The sequence below is a fragment of the Tupaia chinensis genome, unplaced genomic scaffold (genome assembly GCF_000334495.1).
Source record: "Tupaia chinensis unplaced genomic scaffold, TupChi_1.0 Scaffold000610_1, whole genome shotgun sequence".
In the NCBI taxonomy this organism is placed as follows: Eukaryota; Metazoa; Chordata; class Mammalia; order Scandentia; family Tupaiidae; genus Tupaia; species Tupaia belangeri.
Genome location: NW_006160129.1, coordinates 1,963,165 through 1,989,260, shown reverse-complemented (window position 1 = coordinate 1,989,260; position 26,096 = coordinate 1,963,165). Strand labels below are relative to the sequence as shown.

Here is a 26,096-nt window from a genome sequence, read left to right as displayed (position 1 = left end):
GTCCAGGATTTGAGCCATGCAGTTGGTCATGTAGGATCCAGCTGCCTTAACCACCACACTACCGGCTGGCCCTTCTTTTTTTATTATTGTTGTTGTTTAGAGGTTGTTTTTTGTTTGTTTGTTTGTTTGTTTGTTTTTGCCATAGGAAGTACATGCTCATGGGGGAGAGAGAGAAAGAGAGATACAGTGACAGAGGCAGTGAGAGGGAAAGTGAGACATCTCCCCCAGTGGGAATGGCCACACCACAATCCCTTCTACTCCATTCTCCTCTTGGGATCTTGGGCACACATGCACACGCACCCAGCATGATTTTTCAAGCCCGTGGATCTGGGACTCAAACCACAATCGGCCATGTGGGAGTCTAGCTACGTAACTACATCATCTGCTGGTTCCATTGTTGTTTTTTAAGTTGTGTGTGTGTGTGTGTGTGTGTGTGTGTGTGTGTGTGTTTTCATGAAAGAGAGCAAGACAGAGAGAGACAGACAGAGACGGAGAGACAGGCACTCTCAACAGATCCTCACACCACTCTCCACTCCCATCTCAGCTACCTTCATCATGTGCGTGTGTGTAGTGAGTACCAGAAGGTCCAAGAACAAACCAGGGACGTCCCATATGGGCCTGCCTATGTCACTGCTCTGCCACCACCTGGCCCTTCCTCCTCAACCACTCTTACCAGTAACTTCAACTCCCCTTTCCCTCCTGGGACACTCTTAAATTCCAGAACTTCATGTAATTCAGAGAAGGACAGAGATGAATCTGGCTCACAGAACCTTGGCGCATTTTCTGGCCTTGAGGTGCTACCCAGCATCACGGAAGAGGCAAAATGCCATTTCAGCTTAGCTCACAGGAGGACACGTTGACTCTGGCTTACTAAATCAAGAGCCATGCCTTCCATTGCAATATTTTTCTCAAAGTTCTCCTACTTATTCCCTTTCAGCACCACAGTCACCAAATTCCCATGAGATGCTATAAAGACATTACCAGGTCAGAAGTACTGGGAGTACTAAGGCTGGTGTAAATATTTGCCCCCACAGCTGGTCCTGTAGCACTGTGGTTAAGTGCTATGTGGGGCTAACTGGATTCCATATGGCCGACCACAGCTGGAATCTTGGCCTGGCCCTGACAGCTTGAAAAACACACTGGGCATATCTGAGTGTTCACCCAAAATCATCCACGTGGGATGGAGAAATGGCGGAAATAGGATTGTGTCATGACCATGCCCCACTTAGAGGTGCTTTCTCTCTTTTTCTCTGGCAAGCGCATGCCACTTTAAAAAAATATGTATACATATATATTTGTCCTCAGAGGAGATCACATCTGTCTTGTTCTTCTCATTGGAACTGGCCCCTTGTGATATACAGCACTCCTCACAATTGCTAAAATGCTTCCAGGTCAATCAGCGCCCTCCAGATAGCTAAGCACCTCACATGGCATATCCCGAAGGATTGATAATGGAACCAAATGCTAAAGTCACATAAATCTCAAAGAGTGATAGCTCGTGAGAATAGACACTAGGCTCAAGAAAAAGGATTATATACTATCACTAGGAAGTCAGTCCTGTCAAGAGAATCAAGAAACAGGCTGCTAAAAGCTGAAAAGGGAAGGGAAGAGAGATGCCAACCAAAGTTGGTCTAAGGTGGAGCTGCCCAGCCCCAGCCTGAGCGCCTATTACTGTGACCTCACATGGAATTAAACATTCTGTTGAAGGGCTTCTTCTTTGGTAGCTTTGTTCTCCCATCCCCACCACCCACAAAGGATAGCCCTGACACTCATTCTTCTGGTCCTTTCTCTCTCTCTCTTTCTTTCTCTCTTTCTTTCTTTCTTTTTTCTTCTTTTAATAAAATTTTTAAACAAAATTGAGATCATACAGTACTTATCAGTATATAATCTGTGTTTTCATTTCATATGTTATCTGTTTTCAGGTCATCGTATGTTTTTCTACATTAGCAATGTACGACCCGTGTAGAGAGTCACTGTGAAAAAATAGGGACCATAAACTAACTAACCAGGGCTGTTCCGAGACGCCTGTGTTCTTGACTATTGTCTTCATAGGGCATTCTATCATTTATGGTATACAATTAATTACATTTGTTCCATTTGATACTTTGGCCCTAAATTTTATTTTGCATGATTTTGATATTAACATATAGATGGGTTTGCTTTGGTTGCATTGGCCTTTGATATCTTGCCCCTCTTATTACTTGTCAACCTTTTGTGAGGTATGTATCATTTTGTAAACAGCATATGGCTAAATTCCTTTTATGTTTCACTCCACTTGAGAGCCTTTTATCTTTTTGGTTTCTTTTCTTTTCCTTTTTTTGTTTTGTGCCAGAGACAGAGAGAGAGAAAAAAAAGTGAGAAATCACCCAGGGTCATGCCACAGTCCCTTATCCAGTCTCCTCTTGGGATTTTGGGCGTGCACGCACACATACCCTACATGATTTTCAACCCACCTGGGACTAGAATTGCGTAGTCGGCCATGTGAGATACAGCTGCCTTAACTTTTTTTTTTTTTTGGAGAGATTTTCACTGTAGGGCGCATGCGCTCGCCAGACAGACAGAGAGAGACATAGAGACAGAAAGCGAGAAATCACCCCCCAGGGGGGATGGTCACGCCGCAATCCCTTCTCCTCCATTCTCCTCTCGGGATCTTGGGCATGCACTCACACGCGCCCGGCGTGAGTTTTAAGCCACCGGGTCCGGGACACGAACCGCGGTTGATTACGTGGGAGTCCAGCGACATAGCCAGTACGCTAACTGCTGGTTCCCAGCTGCCTTAACTTTTATGCCACCTGCTGGCCCTTGTTTGTTTTTTTAAACAAGTAGCTTGGGACTGCAGGCTTGCCTAAATTTCTAGTCCTTTTTTTTTTTTTTTTTTTTTTTTTTTCTGGATGCTTTTTTAGCTGCTGGTTGTAGTGCATAAGGATTTCTTTTGTTTTTGTTTGTTTGTTTGTTTCACATTTAACTACCATGTATCATTACAGCATACCAAATACATTTTCCCATCATGAATACACTGTATATTGATTTAGTCAAAAATATTATCACACACATTATCATCAACAGATAATTTTCCATTTTTGTATCCCTTAAATGTTTTGTTTCTTTCTTTCCCCCCTGGATTCCCTCCCTCTCATCCTCCCCTATTTCCTGCCCTCCTCCTGCACTGTCTCATTGCTCTTCATGCTCTCATACCTTCCAGTCTTTCAGTTCCTGCCATAGAATGCAGACATTTGGTATATGTTAATGGAGACATACAATACCTCTCTTTCATAGTCTGACTTGCTTTGCTTAGCAGTAAATTTTCCATATTTGTCGATTTTCTATCAACGCTAGGGTCTCACTGATTTTTTTTTTTTTTTTATGGCTGAGTAGTATTCTATAGTGTATATGTGCCAGACTTTTTCCAATACGTTCATCTGTTCATGGACGTTTGGGGTGGTTCCATGTCTTAGCATTTGTGGATAGTGTGTAAGTTTTTAATAGCATGTTGAGTAGGCAGTACTTTTCAAACTGTGACTTTTTAAAAAATTCATGATAGAGCACATGTGCATGTGCACAAGAACAAAGAGGAAAGAGAAAGAAGCACTCTTCATAGGGTTTGGTCATGCTGCAACTCCTGTCCTCCAGCCCTGCAGCAAATGAGGATTCTAGTCCTGGCACACACTATGCCTGAGATTCAAACCATAGCCAGCATGTGGCTTCCAGCTCCACAGTCCAGAACTCTACCAGCTGTGCCACAGAGGCTGGGCCCATCTTTTGACTTATAATGGGTATTTCCAAGTCATTCACAGGACAAAAATTATATTTGGGCTTTGTTCTGTCCATTTATTTTATTGTTTCTATTTTTAATATTTCCTTGTTGCTTCTTTCTTTTTTCCCTTAATATAGTAATAAATTTTAATTTTTTTCTAATTCATGATTTAGAAATGATTAACTTTCTGTTTTCTATTTGGGTTTACTTAATGTAAAAAATGTATAAATGATACCTCTTTATTTCAACACTTTAAAGGGCTTATTCAAGTAAAACATAAATATATTTGCATTTTAGAAGTTTTGCTAAGACCGAAGTATATACAGTGAAAAGGGAAAATTTCCTTTACGATCCTCAATCTCATCACCCCCACTCCCACAGAGAACCACTGCTGGGAGTGCCATGTGTATTCGTGTAGACTCTTTTCTCTGTATATGTGTGTGTTTGTGTATAAATTTGTAAACTTTTAAAAACACAAATAGAATCAATATGCCTGTTTTCCTGCTGTTTGCTTTTTTCATTTAATAATGCATTTCACTGTAACTTTAAAAACACAGTACTATGTCAGTACTTAGATGCCTGTCATTTGTCATGGCAGTCTATAACATAGATTTATCTAATGTAATCTCTCTTTTGCTGACTGATGTTCAATTTGGTCCTATTTTTCACTACTAAGATGATCGAATAAAAATATCTTATATACATATTTGTGCACCTATGTGAGTATTTTTATAATAGTAATGCCTAGAAATGAAATTATGGGAGCAAAAATATACAGTTAAATTTTTGACAGTCACTATCAAATACACCGTCTAAAAATTTTAACCAGGGGCTAGCAGATGATATGGTGGTTAAGGAACTGCACTCCCCTACAAACCCCAGACCTGGCAGCTTATTTTCTCACTTTCCTTCCTCTCTCTCTGATAAAATTTTAAAAATAAAAATAAATAAAATAATTATTTATTTTTTAAAAAGTTGTACTAATTTATAAAGTTGATAGGGTTGCCTGTTGCCTCACACCCTTACTAAAGCTGGATTTTAACCATATTTTAAAAAAAGCTTTGCCTATCTGATGGCTAAAAATTATATTATTGATTTAATTCATAAGACACTAATTGGTGGTCAGTTTGTGAATTTTTTCATATTGACTAACTGTGTGATTTCTGTGATTTGTAGCACTCCTTATAATATGGATGTTAATCCCTTGTAATATTCGCTGAAAATATGTATTTACAAGTCTGCAGCCTGATTTTTAAATTTGTTTATGGTAACTTTTGTCCTACAAAAGCCTAACATATTGTAGTAATCAAATCTGTGGGTGTTTTTCTTCATAGCTTTTGGATTTCTTATCCTCCTACCCTACTGAACAAATGCAAAAATATTGTACTTTTTTTTTTCACAGTAAGCTTTTCTTTTTCTTTTTAGATTTTTGATATAGGATATGTATGCCAGAGAGACAGAGAGAGGGAAAGTAAGAAATCACCCCCCAGGGAGAATGGGTATGCCTCTGCTCTCCTCCCAGGATTCTGAACACAACTTACTGTGTTTGCACACACACCTGGCGGGATTCTCAAGTCACCAGGCCAGGACTCGAACAAAGTTGGCCAAATGAAAGTCCAGTACCTTAACTACCATGCCACCTGCTGACCCCCACAGTAAGTTTTTAATTCACATTTTTAAATTTACATATAGTAAACTCTCTCCTATAGAGTACTGTTGTATGAGGGATTTTTTTTTTAAATGATAGAAAGTGATTGTGTGCACACAATTGGGGGGGGGACAAGAAAGAGGGGGAGAAAGAGAAGCACCTTTTATAGGGTCTCTCCCCAGCCCTCCAGCTCCTCAGCATTCTGGGTGTCTGCATGCACATGCCTGCTATTCAGGCCAACCCGGGATCTGAACCATGGTTGCCACATGGCTTCCAGCACCACAGGGCACTAGCGTTACTGGGGCACTACAGCAGCTGGGCCACCACTCCATGAGTTTGGACAAATTCATTCAGCCTTGTAACTACCACCACAAACAATACAGACAGTTCAATAATCCTCTAAATACCATTCACCCCAGGCCTATGGCAACCAATGATCCATTTTTAAGGGAATTCTCACATAAATGAAACCATAAAGAATGAACTCTTTTATCTAACTTCTTTCACTTAGCATAAGGCATAGATGATCTCCACTTTGTGGCATGTGTCATAGTTTGTCCTTTTTTATTGTTGATTGGTATTCCATTGTATGGAAGTGTGTTGATTTATTCACAGCTGGAGGACATCTGGGTTGTGTGTGATTTTTTGGTTATTAAGAATAAAACAACTAGAAACATTCACATAAAGGTTTTTGGGTGAATATAAGTTTTCATCTGTCATGGCTAATTACCTAGAAGAGGGATTACTGAATCATATGGAAAGTGTGTTTAACTTTAAAAGCTATTGAACTGTTTTCCAAAGTGGATATACTAGTTTGTATTCCACTCTTCAATGTTTGAGAGCTCTAGTTGTTCTGTACTTAGTATTAGCGGACTTTTATTTTTATTTTTTTCGGTGTGTGCACTAGCAAGAGAAACAGATTGGAAAGAGAGAAATCACTCCTCACTGCATGGGGATAACCATGCTATGCAATCCCTTCTTTTCCATTCTCCTTTTTGGATTTTTGGCATGCACATGCCCATGCCAGTATGATTTTCAAACTGCTGGGTTCAGGACTCAAAAAGTGGTCATTCATGTGGGAGTCCAGTGACCTAACCATCATGCCACTGGCCGGCCCCATCAGCAGGCTTTAAAAAAAAAAAAAGAAAAATTCTAGGGCCAGCCATTGTCATGGTTGTAAATGCAGCTGGAACCCACATGGGTGACCACAACTGGAGTCCCAGACACAGAGGCTTGAAAATCACAAAGGGCACATGTGTGTGCATGCCCGAAATCCCAAAAGGAGAATGGAGGAGAAGGATTGCTGCATGGCCACCCATCATGCGGTGCGATTTATCACTTTCCTTCTCTTGCTCTCTGTCTCTCTCTGACAAGCACAGGCATTCTATAGCAAACTAAAAAAAAATTGAATTCTAATAGGTATATAATGATCCCTCATTGTGGCTTTCATTTGCAATTCCTTGACAACTAATAATGTTGAGGATCTTTTTGTGTTCTTATTCTCTATATGTCTTCTTGAATGAGCTGTTTAAATCTTTTGTTCATTTAAAAACTGTGTTTTTAAATTGTTTTTCAGTATTGAACTTTGAAATTTCATTATGTATTTTCATCACAGATCCTTTGTCAAATATATAACTTTCAAATATTTCTTCCAATCTGTGGTTCGTCTTCTCATTCTTCTAACAGTGTTTTTTGCAGAGAAATTTTTAATTTTGATGAAGTCCAAGTAGTTTGTTTGCTTGTTTTCATATTATAACTTATGCTTTTGGTATCATATCTAAAAAAATCTTTGCCTAACCCCAAAATGCAAGTTTTTTTTTTTTCCCCCAGAAGTTTTTTGGATTTTACATTTAGGTCTATCACCCATTTTGATCATATTTTGTATAAGAGGTCTCTTTAAATGCATGAAAAATGCTTATTACCAAAAAAAACCTGCATGGATTTCAAATATTTTTGTAGCAACATAAACTCATACTTTAATTCTGTTTTTCCATAAACATTCTGAAGTCCCCTTCTGAGGGTACAAGGTATGAACTGAGAGTCTGTCTTTTGCAAATGAGTTAGTTGTTCAAGAGCCACCTGTTGAAAAGAGTGTTCTTTCTCCACTGACTTGTATTTACATGTTTGTCGAAAATCAATTGGCCAGTTTCATCTATCATGAAATCTATCTTCTGCTAAGTAACCAAATGTTTATGTGTCTGGTGTCTGTCTTTTCTCTAGGATAGGTCCACACTCTCCTCATCACTGTAGTTTTGTTAATACTTTTTTTTTTCATTGAGAAAATGAGAACGAGAAAATTCTCCCACAGATCTTACCATGCCACACTCCTCCTCCAGGCCTTCCAGTCAGCCAGGATCTTAGGTATGTCTGTGAATGTCCCCTGCATGGTTAGGTTGACCCATGATCAGATCCCTGGGCTTTCCTGAGTGACTCCAACAGAGCACAATGGTGCCCTGCTTCCTGTGCCATCATGGCTAGACCTGGAATAACTCATGGAGTCAAATAGTATGAATATCTCAGCTTTATTCTTTTCCAACTTATTCTGGTTATTTCAGTTCCTTTGTCTTTCCATACTATTTTTAGATAGATATCTACAAAACAAATGATCCTACTGGGGTTTTGGTTAGGATTTCATTGAATTTATATATCAGTTTGGGGAGAATAGACATCTTCACAATATTGTCTCCTAATCCATGGAACACTCTCTATTTAGGTATATGCTGCCTTTCATCAGTGTTTCATAGTATATTGTGTTTTTTCAGGGGAGGGAGATGGAGGGACTTGCCATAGAGCATGTGCTTTTGCTAGAGAGAGACAAAGAGAGGAGAGGGAAAGTGAGAAATCACCCCCCAGGAGGGATGGCCACACCACAATCTCTTCTCCTCTTGGAATTTTGGGCATGCATGAACATACATGCACTTGGCATGAGCTGCAAGCCACCAGGTCTGGGGCTCAAACTGCAGTCAGCGATAAACAAAAAAGGAGTCAAGTGCCCCATCCTCCATTCCACCTACTGGCCCCAGTGTTTTGTACTTTTAAGTACATGGATAATGCATATTTTGTTAAATGTATACTGAATATTTCTCTCTTTTGGTACTAAGTGGTACTGGTTTGGGTTGTAAATAATACTATCTTTTTAATTTGGATTTTTATATGTTCACCATTAATAGATAGAAATACCATTTTAAAAAAATATTCACTTTATATTCTTAAATCTTACTAAAATTACCTCTTAGTTCTAGTAACTTTTTGGTAGATTATTTGAAGTTTTGTAAGTAGTCAATCATATCTGAAAATAAAACTAGTTTTCTTTCTTTTTTTTTTTTTTTTTGGAGAGGTTTTTGCTATAGGGCGCGTGCGCTTGCCAGACAGACAGAGAGAGATGGAGAGACAGACAGAAAGCAAGAAATCACCCCCCAGGGGGGATGGCCACGCCGCGATCCCTTCTCCTCCGTTCTCCTCTCGGGATCTTGGGCATGCACACACATGTGCCCGGCGTGAGTTTTAAGCCACCGGGTCCAGGACGCGAACTGCGGTCGACTACGTGGGAGTCCAGCGACATAGCTGTAACGCCAACTGTTGGTCCCAATTTCTTCCTTCCTAAGTTGTATGCCTTTTCTTTAGTTTTCTTGCCTTACCACCCTGGATAACATCTCCAGTACAATGCTGAATAAAAGAGGGAAAGTGAATATCCTTGATTTCTTTCCAGTCTTTTAGGGAAATAATTCAATGTTTTACCATTAACTACAATCTAGGTTTTTTGGAGATGTCATTTATCAAATGAAGAATATCGCTGTCTAGTCCTAGTTTTCTAGGCATTTTTAATCATGAAAGGATCTTGAATTTTGTCACTTATTCTACATCTATTGAGATTACGATTCATGTTTTAAATTTTAATTCTTAAATCTCTCATCTACCTAGAATTTATTCTTCATGTTATATATGGAAATGATTAAACTTTTCCACTAAATGATGAACCAACTGTTGAACACTCCTTAATATATTAGCTATGATTTCCCCACTCATTTGAAATGCCACTCTTACCATATAGTAAACTCTTCTCACATCCAAGTGGCTCTGATTCTGAACCATCTCTTTTTCCTTTTTTTTTACTTTTTTAGACCAAGTCTTGTTCTGTCATGATTTTTCTGCCTCAGTCCCCTGAGTGGCTGGGATTGTAGGTGGGCATCATGGTACCCAGCTTTTAGGGTGAGCTGGAAATGAAACCCAGATCTCTCAGGTGACCCCAGCCTGTCTCACAGCATCTTATCAGCGCATGCCACTGAACGAGGGAAACCCAGATCTCTCAGGTGACCCCAGCCTGCCTCACAGCATCTTATCAGCGCATGCCACTGGATCGCCTTGTTTTGTCCTATTAATTTATTGGTCTAGTCTCATGTCAATACCACACAGAATCAATTACTAAAGCTTTTGATATGTTATAATACCTTCTAGAAAAATGTTTTTGCTGCCATTTTTTTCTTCCAGGTAAACTTGAGTCAGCTTGTCAAATTCTATAGAGAAACCTGTTGCTACACTGAATAGAATAGCCTTAAATTCACAATTTTTTTGGAATAATTTATTTTATAGTACTGAATTTGTCTTTAAGACAATGTGTGTTTCTCCATTTATTCAGGCTTTTATTTGTAAGTTTCAATTCAGTTGTGTACTTTTCTTCATGAAGATCTTTATATAGTCACTCTACCAATATCTTACTAACTCTTAGTTTTTCAGACATCTTCCTTGGACTTTTCTCCATTTTTATTTGCAAAAAGTAACAATTTTATATTTTTACAACATTTATATATCTTATTTCTTGGCTTTTTTTCATTATTGCATTTGATAGGACATCCAGTTCAATGCTAAATGGCAACAATAGTGGCTACCCCATATTGTTTCTCATTTTAACGGGAATGCTTAAAGTATTTCATGATTAGGCATTATGTTTCACGATGTTTGTTGATTTTTGGTAATGACTCCTTTTCAAATATGAGATGCTTTCTTCTAAGACTCATTTATTAAGAATTGTCTTTTAAATCAGGAATGTGTATTGCATTTTATCAATTACTCTTGGGTATCTGTTGAAATAATCTTTTTTTTCTTTAAGACAATAACAATAAATTCTATTGTTTTAATTTTTCTACTGTCCTACTATCTCCTTCTCAGGGAGGAAAAACTCCACTTGGGCACAGTGCAGTATTTTTATAACAAACACATTGTTAGATTTAGAAATTTTGTACTTATGTTTGTAAGTGAGATTAACCTTCTCCCTTCCCCCAATTCCCCATCTTTATCCGATTTCAGAATCAAAGTAATACCTGCTTCTTATGAATGGAAAAGCATTCAATCTGTTTTATAGACTCCATTTATTTATATAATATGGAGAATATCTATTCTTTAGTTTGGGAGTTCTAGATTGTAAGCTATTCGATTCTGATACTTCTTCCTTTTTAAAAGTAGATCTTTGATTATTTTCCCACTTACATTTAGGTGATGATCCATGGAGGTTTTCTTATCAAGCAAACTTTGGTGATTTACACTTTTAATATTTCATCTTAACTTTAATTGTATTTATTTTAAGTTGTACATAGTAATCTTTTCCTAGATTTCTTGTCTTTACATTATTATGTCTCCTCCCTTTTTTCCTTAATCTGGTGCTGCAAGCATTCATCAATTTACTCTTTTACTGGTCTCGCCAAAGAAGTACTAATTGGTTTTATTAATGAAGTCCAATTTCATTTTTTTTTATTTCATTGGTTTCTACTTTTATTCTATTCTTATCTTCCTTTTATTTCTTTGGGTGTCTTTCCAGCTCTTCAGGCAAATGCTTAGTTTATTTCCACAATTTATGTTTTCTACAAGCACTTAACACTGTAAATCTTTCTATTTGTACCACTTCGGCAGCACTCACAGATCTTGAAACGTAGTGTGCTCATTTGTTCATTTCTTAGTTTGTAATTTCAATTTTAATTCTTCTTTAATCAAAGCTAATCAGAAGTGTACTTTCCGATTTTCAAGAGGACCATGTTTTTTTGTAGGTTCATTTTTTACTATTACTATTTTGTTGTTAAATAGTAACTGCATGCATGTGGGTCAGTGAACGTACATTGCATAATTTCTACTTTATTAAATCTATTGCAATTTTCTTTGTAAATATTTTATGACGATTTAAACAAAGTATATATCCATTATTTCTTGAGTATAAAGCTTTTAAATAGTTCTTAGAATCTAATATCCTCATTATTTTTCTGCTCAAATGTTAATTCAGTTTGCTTTTTTGACCTTTGATTTGTATATTTTCTTTTTATTACTCAATTTCAAATTCCTGAGTCATTTTGCTTTAGATGTTTTATGGGAACATAATATAGTTTTAGGGTTTTTGGTTTTGCCATCCCCTTTTTAAACTACAATCTGAGCTGCGCTGTCTTTTCATAGGGTCTGTAGATCTATTCACATTGTAATTATTGACACTTAGGACTAAATCTTGCATCTTATTTTGTGTCTTCTATTTTCTTTTTTTTTTTTTTTTTTTTTAGAGAGAGAGATTTTTGCTATAGGGGCATGTGCTCACCAGAGAGACAGAAAGTGAGAAATTAACCCTGGAGGGGATGGTCACACTGCAAGCCCTCCTCCTCCATTCTCCTCTTGGGATTTTAGGCAGGCACACACCCACATGTGCCTGGTGTGTTTTAAGCCACCAGGTCTGGGACTTGAAGTGAGGTGATTACATGGGAGTCCAGCAATAAAACCATTTTTCCATCTGCTAGTCCTGTGTCTTCTATTTTCTTTCCCTTTTATTTATTTATTTTTTTGAGAGAGACACAGAGAGACCGAGAGACAGAAAGTGAGAAATCACCCCATAGGGGAGATGGCCACACGGCAATCCCTTCTCCTCCTGTCTCCTCTCAGGATTTAGAGCATGCACACACCCAATATGAGTTTTAAACCACCGGATCTCAAACTCAAACTGCAGTCGACTACATGGGAGTCCAGTGACGTAACTACATCATCTGCTGGTCCCCTGTGTCTTCTATTTTCTATATAATGCTATTTTTCTCCTTTTCCTCTTCCTTTTTTGTTGAACTGATAATGTTTTCCTTATTTCATTTGTTTTCCTTTTAATGGTTAGGAAGTTACATATCTTATTTCATTTTTTTCTAGTGGTTACTCTTAAATTTTAAGCACCTACTTATGCTTATTTTATAAAATCAGCATCTTCAATTATTCAGTATAACTAGCTTCTCTTTGAACGAATCAAGAATCTTTTCGTGCCTCTACTTTTCTCCTTTACCCTCTGCTACCTCCCAAATCTTAATAAATATCATTAGGGGTTTTAATTCCAGGTGGTCAGATTATTGTTATTTCTCTTTCTTTCCCTTCCTCTCTCTCTCTCTCTCATTCCAATCAATACTTATTTTAAGGGACCAGCAGTTAGTGTACTGGCTATGTCTCTGGACTCCCACGTAGTCGACCGCGGTTCGAGTCCTGGACCCAGTGGCTTAAACTCACGCCGGGAGCGTGTGTGTGTGTGTGTGCCCAAGATCCCGAGAGGAGAATGGAGGAGAAGGGATTGCGGTGTGGCCATCCCTCCTGGGAGGTGATTTCTCGCTTTCTGTCTCTCTGCCTCTGTCTGGCGAGCGCAAGCACCCTCCAAAAAAACAAAAAGAGAGAGAGAGAGAGAAAAATACTTATTTTAAGATTTGCTGTGTTTTTGTCACCAAATTTAATGTCCCTCATGCCTGCCTTTGATTCATTTTGCATTTTCCCAGAACACACTGTTTAGTTATTCTTGCAGAGAGGGTGCTTGAGTGGTGTATTTTCTGAACCCGTACAGTTCTGAAAGTGTTTTTATTTTGCTCTCATATTTGAATGATGAGTTCTCCTGGGCATAGAATTCTAAGTTCAAAATCATTTTCCCTTAGAACCTTGAAAGCCTTGCTCCATTGTCTCCCTGAGGCCACCGTCGCTGAAGAGCAGCTTTCCCTTCTAATGGTCTACATGCCCCGTTGCTCTCCAACACAACTGCGGGGCCAAATACAAGGCAAGTCCAGCTGGAAGTTTCTTGGGCTGCACCCTGACCCATGCTACTTCTTAATCACTCATTCATTTAGCAGCTTATTGTTCTGCATCTAATGTTTTGATTCTGTTCTGGGAGTTTTAAAAATATAAACGTAAAAAACATAGAGAGTAATATAGCAAACAACAGTGTGCCTGTCACCTGTATTGACAGTTCTCACCATTTTGCCTTATTTACTTCAGGTTTTAAAAAATATATAAAATACTGGAACCTGCCTGTTGTGTGGTGGTTGGGGGCTGACTGTGGTTCGAGTCCCAGACCTAGCGGCTTGCTTTCTTGCTTTCCCTTTCTCTCTCTCTCTCTCTGTCCCTTTCTGGTTAAATTAAAAAATAATAACAAATGGAATTAAATAAATAAATAATATATATATACATACTCATGTAACATACTAAAAAAAAAATCAGTTGAAACTCCATTCCCTTTCTCCCCACACCAGAAGTAATTACTGCTCTAAATTTAGTGTTTATATCAATTAATGTATTACACTTTTACTACAGGGACCTATATAGATGAACAATATAAAATAACTACATAGTGCTTACTTTACACCTATGTATGATCTAATTAACTTGTATATATTTATTAAGTTCTCACTACAACCCAATTAAGTAGGCACTATCACTATCCCTTTTTATCCCTTTTATGAATGAGAGAAAATAACTAACAAAGATTACATAGTTGCTAAGTGATGGAACCAGAACCTTTCAGTATGGCTGCAGTTTATAGTACTAAGGACTATAATGGGCTAGCAATAATTACCATGGTTTTATACTTTGTGTAAATGGAATCATTAGACACATCCTCCTAAAATCTTGGGGTTTTTTTCTCCTCTATTTACTGAACTGAAAACACTAGACATGATCTAGCTAGTTTTGATTCACTATTTATTTTTACCACCATGTATTCATGGCCTTGTATATTTTTTAACAATTATTTGTTTAGTTTAATTTTTATTATTATAATTTAATTTACTATAGAGTGTGTGCACTCACCTGAGAGAGGCGAGAGAGAGAGAACAGGAAAGCAGGCTGCCAGGTCTGAGAATTGAGCCACAGTAAGACATGTAGGAGTCTGGCACTTTAACCACCTGCTGGCCCCTTGCCTTGTATTTTTATGAATATTTAGGTTACTTCAAATATTTGCAGCAGGGCCAATCTTGTGGCCTGGTGGTTAAGAGAGCCAGATCCCATGTGACTGATCATATGATTCATGTGGACCTGATGGCTTAGGAAACATGCCTGATGTGTGTGTGTGCGTGTGTGTGTGTGTGTGTGTGCACAAAATCCCAATAGGATGAAGTGGAGAAGAGATGGTGGCATGACAATACTCCATTGAGAATGTGCTCTCTTTCTCTCTCTCTCTGGTGAGTACAGGTACCCTCTGGCAAAATTTTTTTTTATAAAATTACAGCAAATGCTGCACGGAATATATTTGTAAATGTCTCCTAGAGCCAAGTAAAGAGTTTTAAGACATATAACTAAGGTGTGAAATTCTAGTCATAGAGTGTGTACATTGTCATCTTTTCAGATTGTTGTCAAATTTCTGCACCAATTTATATTCCCTTCATGGGAACGAAAGGATACTATGTCTCATGCTGAGATTTGAATCTAGTTTGTAAGACTCCAATGTCTCCACACATATTGCTGAATTATTGGGCTATTACACTGTAGAATCTCATCTCACTCACTATTTTTTTCCTATCTATATTTAATAGAGACACCTCAATTGGGTATTTGCTCAGTATCATTATATAAACATTTTTTTCTAGTTATTTACTATGTGCTTTTACTATCTATGGTTATTTATTAAGTATTTATTCATTTTTGAGAGACATTTTTGCTATAGGGCATGTTTGCTCATGGAGAGAAAGAGTCAGAGAGAGAGAAAGTGAGAAATCACCCCCTAGAGGGATGGTCATGCTGCAATCCCTTCTCCTCCAGTTTCCTCTAGGGATTTTGAGCATGCACACACATGCACCCAGTGTGAGTTTCAAACCTCCAGGTCTGGGATTCAAACCACAGTCAACCATGTGGGAGTCCAGCATCTTAACCACCATACCACCTGCTGGTCCCTATGGTTATATTTTAGAGCCCACAAGGCACTGAAAAGTATTTAAAATTAGTCAAATAAAGGTTCATTTTTTTTTGAAATAGACAATACATTATTACTAAACATAGTTACCATTGTGTGTGATGGTACACAGGAATTTATTCCTCCTATTTAACTGTAACTTTGTACCCACTGACCAGCATTATAAGTTCACTTTTTTATAGTTCACCTAGAGTTGTAAATTAATGTGAGACTGAATGTAACATAAAAAAAGTTCAGCTGGATATAAAAAAAATCTGATATCTCATCTAAGAAACCTGACACTTAAGAACATAAAGGTTTTATCAAGAATGGAAACTGAAGCAAAAACAGGTTGAAAATGATTTGATTTTATAAAATAGAAACTTTTGTTTTCATAATGTTACACTAAACTATTAGTTTTAATAACATTTAGGTAATGTTTTATGATTATTATAATAAAATGATTAAATAATTATCCATGATATTTTGAGAAACTGATAAGAATTAGAATTTCTAATCTCCAGAAACATACACATAAAAATATATAGCTTTTTTTTTTTTTAGAGATTTTTGCTATAGAGTGCTTGTGCTCACCAGAAAGACAGAAAGAGACAGAAAGACAGAAAGTGAGAAATCACCCCCCCAGGGGGGATGGCCACACCACAATCCCTTCTCCTCCATTCTCCTCTTGGGATCTTGGGCATGCATGCACACACGCCTGGTGTGAGTTTAAGCCACCGGGTCCGGGACTTGAACCATGGTCGACTACATGGGAGTCCAGCAACATAACCGTTATGCTGACTACTGGTCCTAAAATATATAGCTTTTTTAAAAACATCCTTTTATCTTGTTACTTAGCCAGGGATGCAGCTGGACTTCAAACTGCCAAAGCAATAGACTCATAGGTCCAAAAGCATATGCACTGTTTCTACTTAGATGTTTAAAAGACATCTCACAGTCTTCAAAAACAAATGCCCAATTTCTGCCTTCTATAACCTGCTTCTTCTCTTCACCTGAAAATAGAATATTCTTTCAGTTACTGCACTGAAATCCTGCACTCTTTTGTGAGTCTTCATCTCTCTTACACCCTATATCCAACACATCAGAGGATATCCCTCACTCTAACTGCAGATGACAACCTGTTCACATCTCATCACCTTCACTATAACCACTCTGGTCTAACTACCATTTCTGCAATGGTGACACTGGTCTCTGCTTCAACTCCCCCACTCTAGTCTATTTACCACTCAGCAATCAGGGTGAGCTTTCAAAAAGTAATTCACATTATGTCACTTTTCAAAACCCTCCTTATGATTTCCCATTTCATGCTTTATTTGGGTTTTCAAAAGCACTATATGACCTACCTCCCACTTGGCCCAAATCCCTGAAATCACTCATCTTTTACCATTTTACCATGCTTCCCTGTGCTTAGTCTGCTTCAGCCTTGTGCTAGGCAAAAAGAATGATTCCCCAAAGATGTCCACATCCTAAACCTGAAACCTGTCAACCCATGAAGATGTTACATTACATGGCAATGTAGAGTTAAGACATGGAATAAAGATTATTTATCAGTTGATTTTGAGATGGGGAGATTATCCTGGATTACTCAAAAAACCCTGATACTAGCACAAGGTCCTTATAAGAGGAAGTGGAAGGCAGATGACTGGTCAGAGTGATGCAAATTTCAAACTCTCCACTCATTGCTGGCTTTAGATAGAAGAAGGAGTCCAAGTAACAGCTGCCTCTAGAAGCCAGAAAAGGTCAAGGAAACAGATTCTCACCTGGGTTCTGCAGAAAGGAATGCAGCCCAGCTGACACCTTCATTATAGTCCAGCAAGACCCATTTTGAACCTCTGAATTATAGAAATGTGAGAAAAGAACATTTTGAGTTTTAGGCCACTAGGTTTGTAGTAATTTTTTTTAATAGAATCCATAGAAAATGAAAAGTTATCTCTAAGCTGTCCAATGCCCCAACATGCTCTTGCCCCATTGCTTTTGCACTTTCTGTCTGTCTCTTAGATTTCTCTAAGACTTACTCCCTTTAGTTCATCTAATCAGAATGACCCTGCCTGATCACTCTTCATAAAGTATCCCCTTTCAGAATAATTTTGCCTATCCTGTTTGTTCTCCATAGCATTTATCACTATCTGATGTGGGCAGTATTTACTTACTTTTTGCTTGTTATCAGTCTCTTCCATTAGAAGGCAGGACCCATGAGGGCAGAGGGTGCTTTTTTCCACTGTTCTGTGTTCAGTGTCTCAGATTATGTCAGGTGAAGAAGAGGAAGCCAATACATATTTGTTAAACCAATAAATGACTGTATAACAGGGGGACACAATTCAGGAGGAAGGTGGCAGTATTCTTGGAGAAGTGAGAATGAGTGAACGATGCCTAAGAGTTTCAGGTAGCAATTGAAGGAAAGAGCAGTCTAGGCTGAGAGAAAGACATTCACAAGGATGTAAAAGTCTGAGCGCTTGAGAACCTGGTGTTTCCAAAGGCCAGTGTAAGCTAGAAAACAATGAGTGAGAGATAAGCTGGAGGTAAACAGGGGTCAAATCATTGCTGGCCATTTTGTGTATATCTTGACTGTGATAGGAAAGTTTTGATGTCTTTGCTACCTACCAGTTATATGAAGATGAGACTGGAAGCCCTAGCAGCTTGAAAAACCTACCGGGTATGCACATGCATGCCCAGGATCCCATATCACCTGATATAAGAAGATAAGACTGGACTGGAGCAAGAGGGAAGCAAAGGGAACCCAGGATTATGGTGGTTTAACCAAAAGTTGATGGTGATTGGGTTAGAGTACTGGCAAGAAAAATAAGAAAAGTAAATGATCAAGACACATGGTGTGGTGGTGCTGGTAGTGTGGTGGTTAAGGGCACTGGATTCCCACATGGCCCACTGTGGTTTGAATCCCGGACCTGTGGCTTGCTTTCTCACTTTCCCTCTCTGTCTTACTCTGTCCCTCTCTGGTCAAATTAAATAACATTTAATAAAATAATTCCTTTTTTAAAGAAAGATATATTTTGAAGGTAGAATTAACCAAACTTGAAGACAAGACAAACTTAAGTCCAAACTTAAACGGGGTCTGATCTCAGAGAGGAAGATGTCAAGAATGACTCCAGTTTCCTGGCTTGAAGAACAAGATGGATAAAAGTTCTAAGTACTGAGCTAGGGAGGAATACAGGAGGAGTAGAATTGGGGATAATGTCTAAGAATTCAGCTTTTGAGTCTATTGTCTAAGAGATCTACAAAACATCCCAGGAGGACTGGGGAGTTATCATGTACTCAGATGGATATAAGACTGACTGGTATCTCTGGAAAAGAGATTTGGGCTAAAGATTATAATTTCATAAATTGTTGGTATACAGGTATAGTTAAATCCTGGAAAATGTTTAAGATTACTTAGAGTGGATAAAATTGAGAGAAGGTGGCCTAGGACAGAGTTCTGAAAAATTTTAAATTTTAGAGGTAAGGTAAAAGAGGAAAAATGAGTAAGATTCAAATGCTTAAGGAATAGAAAGATGAAGAAAACCCAAGAGAACATAGTATCACAGAAGCCGGAAGAGAATGTTTAAAGGATTGCTCAACTCTTCTGAGAATTCTAGTAATTTATTTAATTTTGGGGGAGGCGGATTTTTTGTTATAGGGTGTATGTGTGTGCCAGAGAGACAGAAAGAGACAGAAAGCGAAAAATCCCCCTCTCTCCCACACACACACACCACAATCCTTTCTCCTCTATTCTTCTCTTGGGATTTTGGGCAGCCATGCACACGTGCCCAGCATGAGTTTAAGCCACCAGGTCTGAGACTCAAACTGTGGTCAACTACATGGGAGTCCAGTGATGTAAACATTACGCCATCTGCTGGTTCTGAATTCTAGCAATTTAAGAATTAGATGTAGCAACAAAAGCGTCAATGCTGATTTTTTAAAAAATTCCTTTTGAGAAAAGCGTTTCTTTTTTCTTATTTGTGACAAAATACATATTGCATAAAATTTACTATTTGGAGCCAGCTCCATAGCACCACAGTTAAGCTCTGTATCAAGAAAGCCAGGTCTCAAGGTTCAAATACCAGTCACGCCAGCTTGAAAAACACACCAGGTATGCAAATGCATGCCCAGGATCCTGGCAGGATGGAGAATCAAAGGAAAAAGAATTGCAGTGTGATCAGACCCTGTTGTGGTGTGTTCTCTCTCTCCTTTTCCTGTCACTCTCTCATGCATGTGCACACACACACACACACACACACACACTGGTAAAACATTACGCCATCTGCTGGTTCTGAATTCTAGCAATTTAAGAATTAGATGTAGCAACAAAAGCGTCAATGCTGATTTTTTAAAAAATTCCTTTTGAGAAAAGCGTTTCTTTTTTCTTATTTGTGACAAAATACATATTGCATAAAATTTACTATTTGGAGCCAGCTCCATAGCACCACAGTTAAGCTCTGTATCAAGAAAGCCAGGTCTCAAGGTTCAAATACCAGTCACGCCAGCTTGAAAAACACACCAGGTATGCAAATGCATGCCCAGGATCCTGGCAGGATGGAGAATCAAAGGAAAAAGAATTGCAGTGTGATCAGACCCTGTTGTGGTGTGTTCTCTCTCTCCTTTTCCTGTCACTCTCTCATGCATGTGCACACACACACACACACACACACACACTGGTATTTTTTTTCTTTTTTTACTCACTTTAGCCATTCTTAAATGTATAGTTCAGTCATGTTAGGTAGTGCGATAATGTTTAGAGCAATTTTAATTCTAGTATTAAGAATAGTGACAAAGAATATATTCAGCAATTCAGAAATTTGACTTTGAAGGGCAAAATAGCTATGTGGCAGTAGTTAGGACAGAATGTAGTCAAGGAAATGAGGGATATTCTTTTATAAATTGAAAACATGAGTCATTCACTCATTCATTTATTTATAGACAGGGTCTCACTATGTGGCAATCTTCCTGCAGTAGCCTTCTTAAAAGCTGGGCCCATCAGTGTGCTCCAACACAGGGCAAGCAGGAATTAAACCCAGCCTTCCTACATGGCCTCGGCTTGCCAAGTAGCATCATCAACCGGCATTCACTACTGCTGTTGAGGCTGGCCCATTATTGACTATTGATACAAATTACTCTATAGAGGAAAAAAATATATTTTGGACAAAGAGGAGATATGTTATAGATTATACACCTTGAAAAAGCAAGAGATAATGAGGCTAGAACAAGAATGTACTGGCTTTGTGAAAAAGTTGGGAGAAGATTGGCACCAGTTTTTAATAGGTTTGCAATATTCCTGAAAATACTGAATGTCTATTGAGGTTGGTAATCATGGATGAATAGTTATGGTGGCTATGAGCTTATAAATTCCCATTTATTTATTCTCTCTATATATATATATCTATAGAATACCTTCTATGTACCTGTTCTGAACCACTTGAGACCAAAGGGATGGACATGTCAGCTGTTCAAGGCCTTCAGGAACATCTCTTTGATGTTGCCCCTCAAAATTTCTGAACAGGCTCAAGATAGAAATTATTTCAGTAACATTTACTTCAAGGCCACAGCATACATCATATTGAGAAATTACCTTTATTCTATTTTCCATTTCAAGCAATCCCCAATTTTTTTCCAGAGCCAATTCCTGAAGGTTACACAATGAGCACTGGTTACAGAATGGTTCAAATGATAGAATACCAGGGAAACCTAGGTGATAACACCCTTCTGAAAACTCAGTGTTCAAAAAAAATCACAGTGGGGTTATGAAGCAGTTAACTGAATGACAATGAAAGCACTATTTTGTTGTTATTGTTGTTTGTTTTTTAGTTTTTGCCATAGGATGCATGTTCTTATCACAAAGAAAGAAAAAGAAAGAGAGAAATCACCACCCAGGAGGGATGACCACATCCCTTCTTCATTCTCTTCTTGGAATTTTGGGCACACACACATGTGCCAGCATGTTTTTCAAGCTGTTGGGTATGGGATTGAAACCGTACATTCGGCTGGGTGGGATTCAGTTGCCTTAACCATCACGCTATCTAGTTGACCCTGAAAGTACTATTTTGAACACTTGTGTGATACAGATAAAGCAAGGGAAATTTCTCAAGGGAAATTACAGCACTAAATTATATATTAGAAAATAGAAAAGATTGAAAATTAAAGGGTTAGGTGTTTAACTTGAAAAGCTTCTTTTTTTACAAAAAGGAATAACATATTAAACTCAACAGAAGCGTAAGTGAGGGATTAATCAAAATAATACAGAAATTAAGCAAATTATATGTTTTTTAGAAAGACACCAACAAAAGCTGATTATTTGAAAAGATTATAGACACGCTTCTATGGGTTTGTCTAAAAATATAGACTAACTTTTGTTAAGATGAAAACAGAAAAAAGTAGGAATTCACAAATCACAAATATATATCAGCAATGAAAAATAACTACAGATATTACAGAGAATTTTTAAATAGAGAATACTATGGACTAGTTACCAAAATTTTGAAGTTTTAAATATAATATCTAAATTTTTAGGAAACGTGAATTACCAAAAGGGATCAAAGAAGAAATAGAAAACCCAAATAAACTAATAACTATTAGAAAAATTATGTTGAGTTTTCAAAATACAATGGTTTCACAGATGAGATTTACCAAACACTCAAGAAACAAATACTACCTCTCTCATAAAAACTGTCACACACAGAGGAAAATTCTCAATGCATTTTATGAAGGTAGTTAACTCTTCATAAGGTACATAATGTGGACAAAGATAGGGCAAGAAAGGAAAATTATAAGCCAATGTCACTTATAAAAACAGATGCTAAAATCAAAAAACATTCACTAGTTGCATGATGCAGTGGATTAAAAAAATAACAGTACATTATGACAAAGCAGGGTTTATCTCAGGAATGTAAAGACAGGGCCACATTAGAAAACTATCAATGTGACCTATTATATTAACATATCACAGACAAAACCTATAATCACCTCCATAGTTTTAGAAAAAAAGCACTTAAAGTTTCAAGAGTCATTTTGTGGTTTTAAAATATTTCTGCTTTAAACACAATTAGGATAGAAGGGAATTACTTTAATCTAATAAAGAATTTCTACCAAAAAGTTACAATAAATATAAGTAATGATGATGCTTTACAAGTAATGTCAGTAAGACAGAAACAGGAAAACAATGCTTGTGCTCATCCTTACTGTTTGAAGTTATTTTGGAAGTCCCAGCCCATTTAATGAGATAAGAAAGAATAAAAAGCATCAGGAGTGTAATTTACAGATAATATGATTATCTAGGTGAAAATACAAGAGAATCCAAAAATCAACTATCTAACTAATAAGAAACTTCAGCACATTTGCAAAAATAAGTTTATTTCAAATACTATAACATTTCCAAACAGCAGCAATAATCAATTTAAAAATGCAATAGTAAAAAGATCCCACTTGTAACAGCAACAAAAGCTTTAAGGTACCTAGGAATAAATCTAACAAAGTGGTACAAGGGTTACATAAGCAAATTATAAAATGGTACTGAAGGATATAAAAAAAAAAAACCAGAATAATATTAATATATTGGATGACTCAATTTTATAAAGATGCCATAGCTCCCCAAATTTAACCTATAAATTTAACTCAACAAAATACCAAAAAAGTTTTTTAATGGGATTTGACAAACTGAAGTTAGTATGGAAGAATAAAAGTCCCCAAATAGTCCAATTTTGAAAATGTTTTTCTACATATCAAGAGTTATTATAAAGGCACAGTTATTAGGAGTGTAGTATTGACTCAGAATTGCTTTGATTAGTGGTAAATGACAAACAAGGATCATACAGGATATGCGAAACATAATCTGAATATATGGAAATTTAATATGGAGTCATGGTGGCATTACACTTTAATAGGACATGAAGGACTTGTTCAATAAATCAGGCTGCAACAGGCTTTCCATAGTGGGAAGGAGTAAAAAGTAAATACCTATTTTACATCTTTCAAAAATGTAAATCCCAGGTAAATCAGTTTCCATGTAGAAAGCAAAACTTTAAAACATTATGGAAAAGGACCTCAGAGCTGGCATCATCACCAGGTGTGGAAAGGTTTCTTTAGTAATTAATACACAAATGATAGAGATCTTACAGAAAAAGATCAATGACTATGACATAAACATTGTAAATTTTCTATAGTACAAAAGACATAGAAAACAGTTAAAAGACCAGCCACAGATTGAGACAATATGTTTAATGTTTATACATATAGAGTCCTACAAATCAAGAGGGTAAAAGATAAAAACATACACAGCCCCTTGGAAAAAGAGAACAAGGGCTGTGAAAAATAAATCATAGATTTAGAAACCTCAATAGCCAATAAATAGATGAAGAAACACTCAGCCTCACTAGCAGCGAGGGAAATTTGAATAAAACAAGATACTGGGTTTTAAAAAAATCAAATTAGCAGAATAAGAAAAGTCTGAATCTAGAAAGTGTTGAAGATCATGTGAGGGAAACAAGCACACTGCTGATGGGTGTGCAAATTGAAGAACCATTTGGCAGTCTCTAGTAAAACTGAAAATGTGTGTGTAGCCTACTAATTCGCAATCTAAATAGATAAACAGAGAAATTCTCACATATGTGCAAAGGAAACATATACAAGTAATGCCAAAATATGGCACTAGCTTAAATATGCATCAATAGGAGAATGAATAAACATAGCACATTCATATGCACCCATCTACAATATAGCAATTAAAATGAATGAACTGGATCTGTATTTATTAACATGAAGAGAAAAAAAAATACCACAAAGGAAAAAAACCAAGTCACTGAATAGTAAATACAGTCTAACATATGTAAACATTTAAAAAAACATACAAAGCAATATTCTGTATTTTATGGGTTCATATGAAGTCAAAGTGTAAAACCTAGACTGGAAAGTTATATATCAAATTCATAATAGTGTTTGCCTTTGGAGAAAAAGGGTGGAGGTGGATTTGGGGAGGGGTCCTTAGGGGACTTGAATTTTATCAGAAGATTAAATATCAATAGTTCCATTTTAAAATACAGATCTGAAGCTGTTTATAACAAAATGTTAACATTTATTAATTAAATGAGACAAGTCCATGGATGCTTATAAAATTTCCTCTGCATTTTAAAAGAACTTTATATTATTTCTAAATAATAAAATTAAAAGAAAAACAACTAGTAAAGGGTTCTTTCTCTGATAGAATTTTTATATAATTAGGAGTCAAGAGTTTTAAATGTCAAATCAATAACTTTATTTACAATGGAATCTCCTTAAAAATAATAAAGAAGCATAGTAACGAATGCTGGAGAATACACACTTTATAATACTGCTTACCTAGGGAGCTAGAGAGGGTTCAGAAAAGTAAATGGGACTGGGGTGAGAAATAAAGTGACATTCAACTCTATATGTAATGTTCAATATAAATAAAGATTCTGAAGCTAATATGACCAACATTTCACAGTTGATTATTCTAGGAAGCAGCTACATGAACATGCTATTCTTCATACATATGTATGTTTTAATTTTCAAAAGAAAAAGTACGAGAGAATTACAGAACTACACATCATATGCACATCATTCAGTAACATAAAAGTAAAGCTTATGTACATCAAAAAATAGTATATGACTATTTCCACTATTTATCCTGCTTGTTTTTCTGTTTAAAGTTTTTTTAGATAAAAAACAGGAAAAAGTGAGAGCATGATGACATGTGAACTATACATGTATTTAATCAAATAAAGGAAAAACCTCCACAATTGCAAAACACCCTATGAGCACTCTATGTCATTTGCTGCATTTTCTTATTTTTAATTTTCTTCAGAAGAAAAATAGGAGCTGTTGCCTAATTGGAAACGTGACTTTCTATTATTAAATTGTGGGAGTCCATTTTAATGTGTTTATCTCGCTGCTAGTCTGTAATTTATATTTCAGCGTGGAAATTTGTTTGTATGCCTGTGACAGGTTAATACAGTTTAAACATGCACTTTCTTTCGTTGGTTGGTTAAATCGTTACTCGAAGGATTTTAAGTTTCAATTTCAACCACGAGAGGATTCTTTGGTTTTACAAGGTTAAAAATGTTTCTGGTTCTAAATGCTATTAATTAATGGCTACGTAGCGGATCTATTTAGGGAACTGCTATGGACCCTGGATTAGCGGTTGAACTGCTAAATGGGAAAACTTTTTTGATGCAGACTTGGGGACATTTTCAATTTGGTCTGAGAGCGGAGGACGGGAGCGAAATGTAATTCCAGACCACTTAGCTAACGATCGTAATGATGAATCGAAAGACATGACAGGTATAAGCAATTTTTTTTTCCTTAAAAAAAAAAGTTTCTGGGACTCCGCCGGACACCCAGCTGGCGGAGGACCAGCGAGCGAGGGGGGAGAAGCCGGCGGGCTGCCCAGAAGTTACGATCCGGGAGTTTTCGCTTTATTAAAATTACCTGGCTCACCAGCAGAAGAAAGAACGCGGAGACAAGATAATTTCTTAGGCTGTTAAAAATGACTTAGCCGGCGGGCCCGCGTTCCGAGGGGGTGTCCA

At 37.1% G+C, this 26,096-nt stretch overlaps 1 protein-coding gene across 1 annotated transcript in view; it reads left to right on the top strand.

Moving 5' to 3' along the window:
- Nucleotides 1–26,096, top strand: part of KLF14 (KLF transcription factor 14) — a 30,076-nt gene that overhangs the window by 2,414 nt on the left and 1,566 nt on the right. Inside the window, exon 4 of the mRNA XM_006158848.3 lies at nt 25,747–25,851. Coding sequence (XP_006158910.1) covers nt 25,747–25,851 — 105 coding nt within the window. The remainder of the gene's footprint in view (nt 1–25,746; nt 25,852–26,096) is intronic.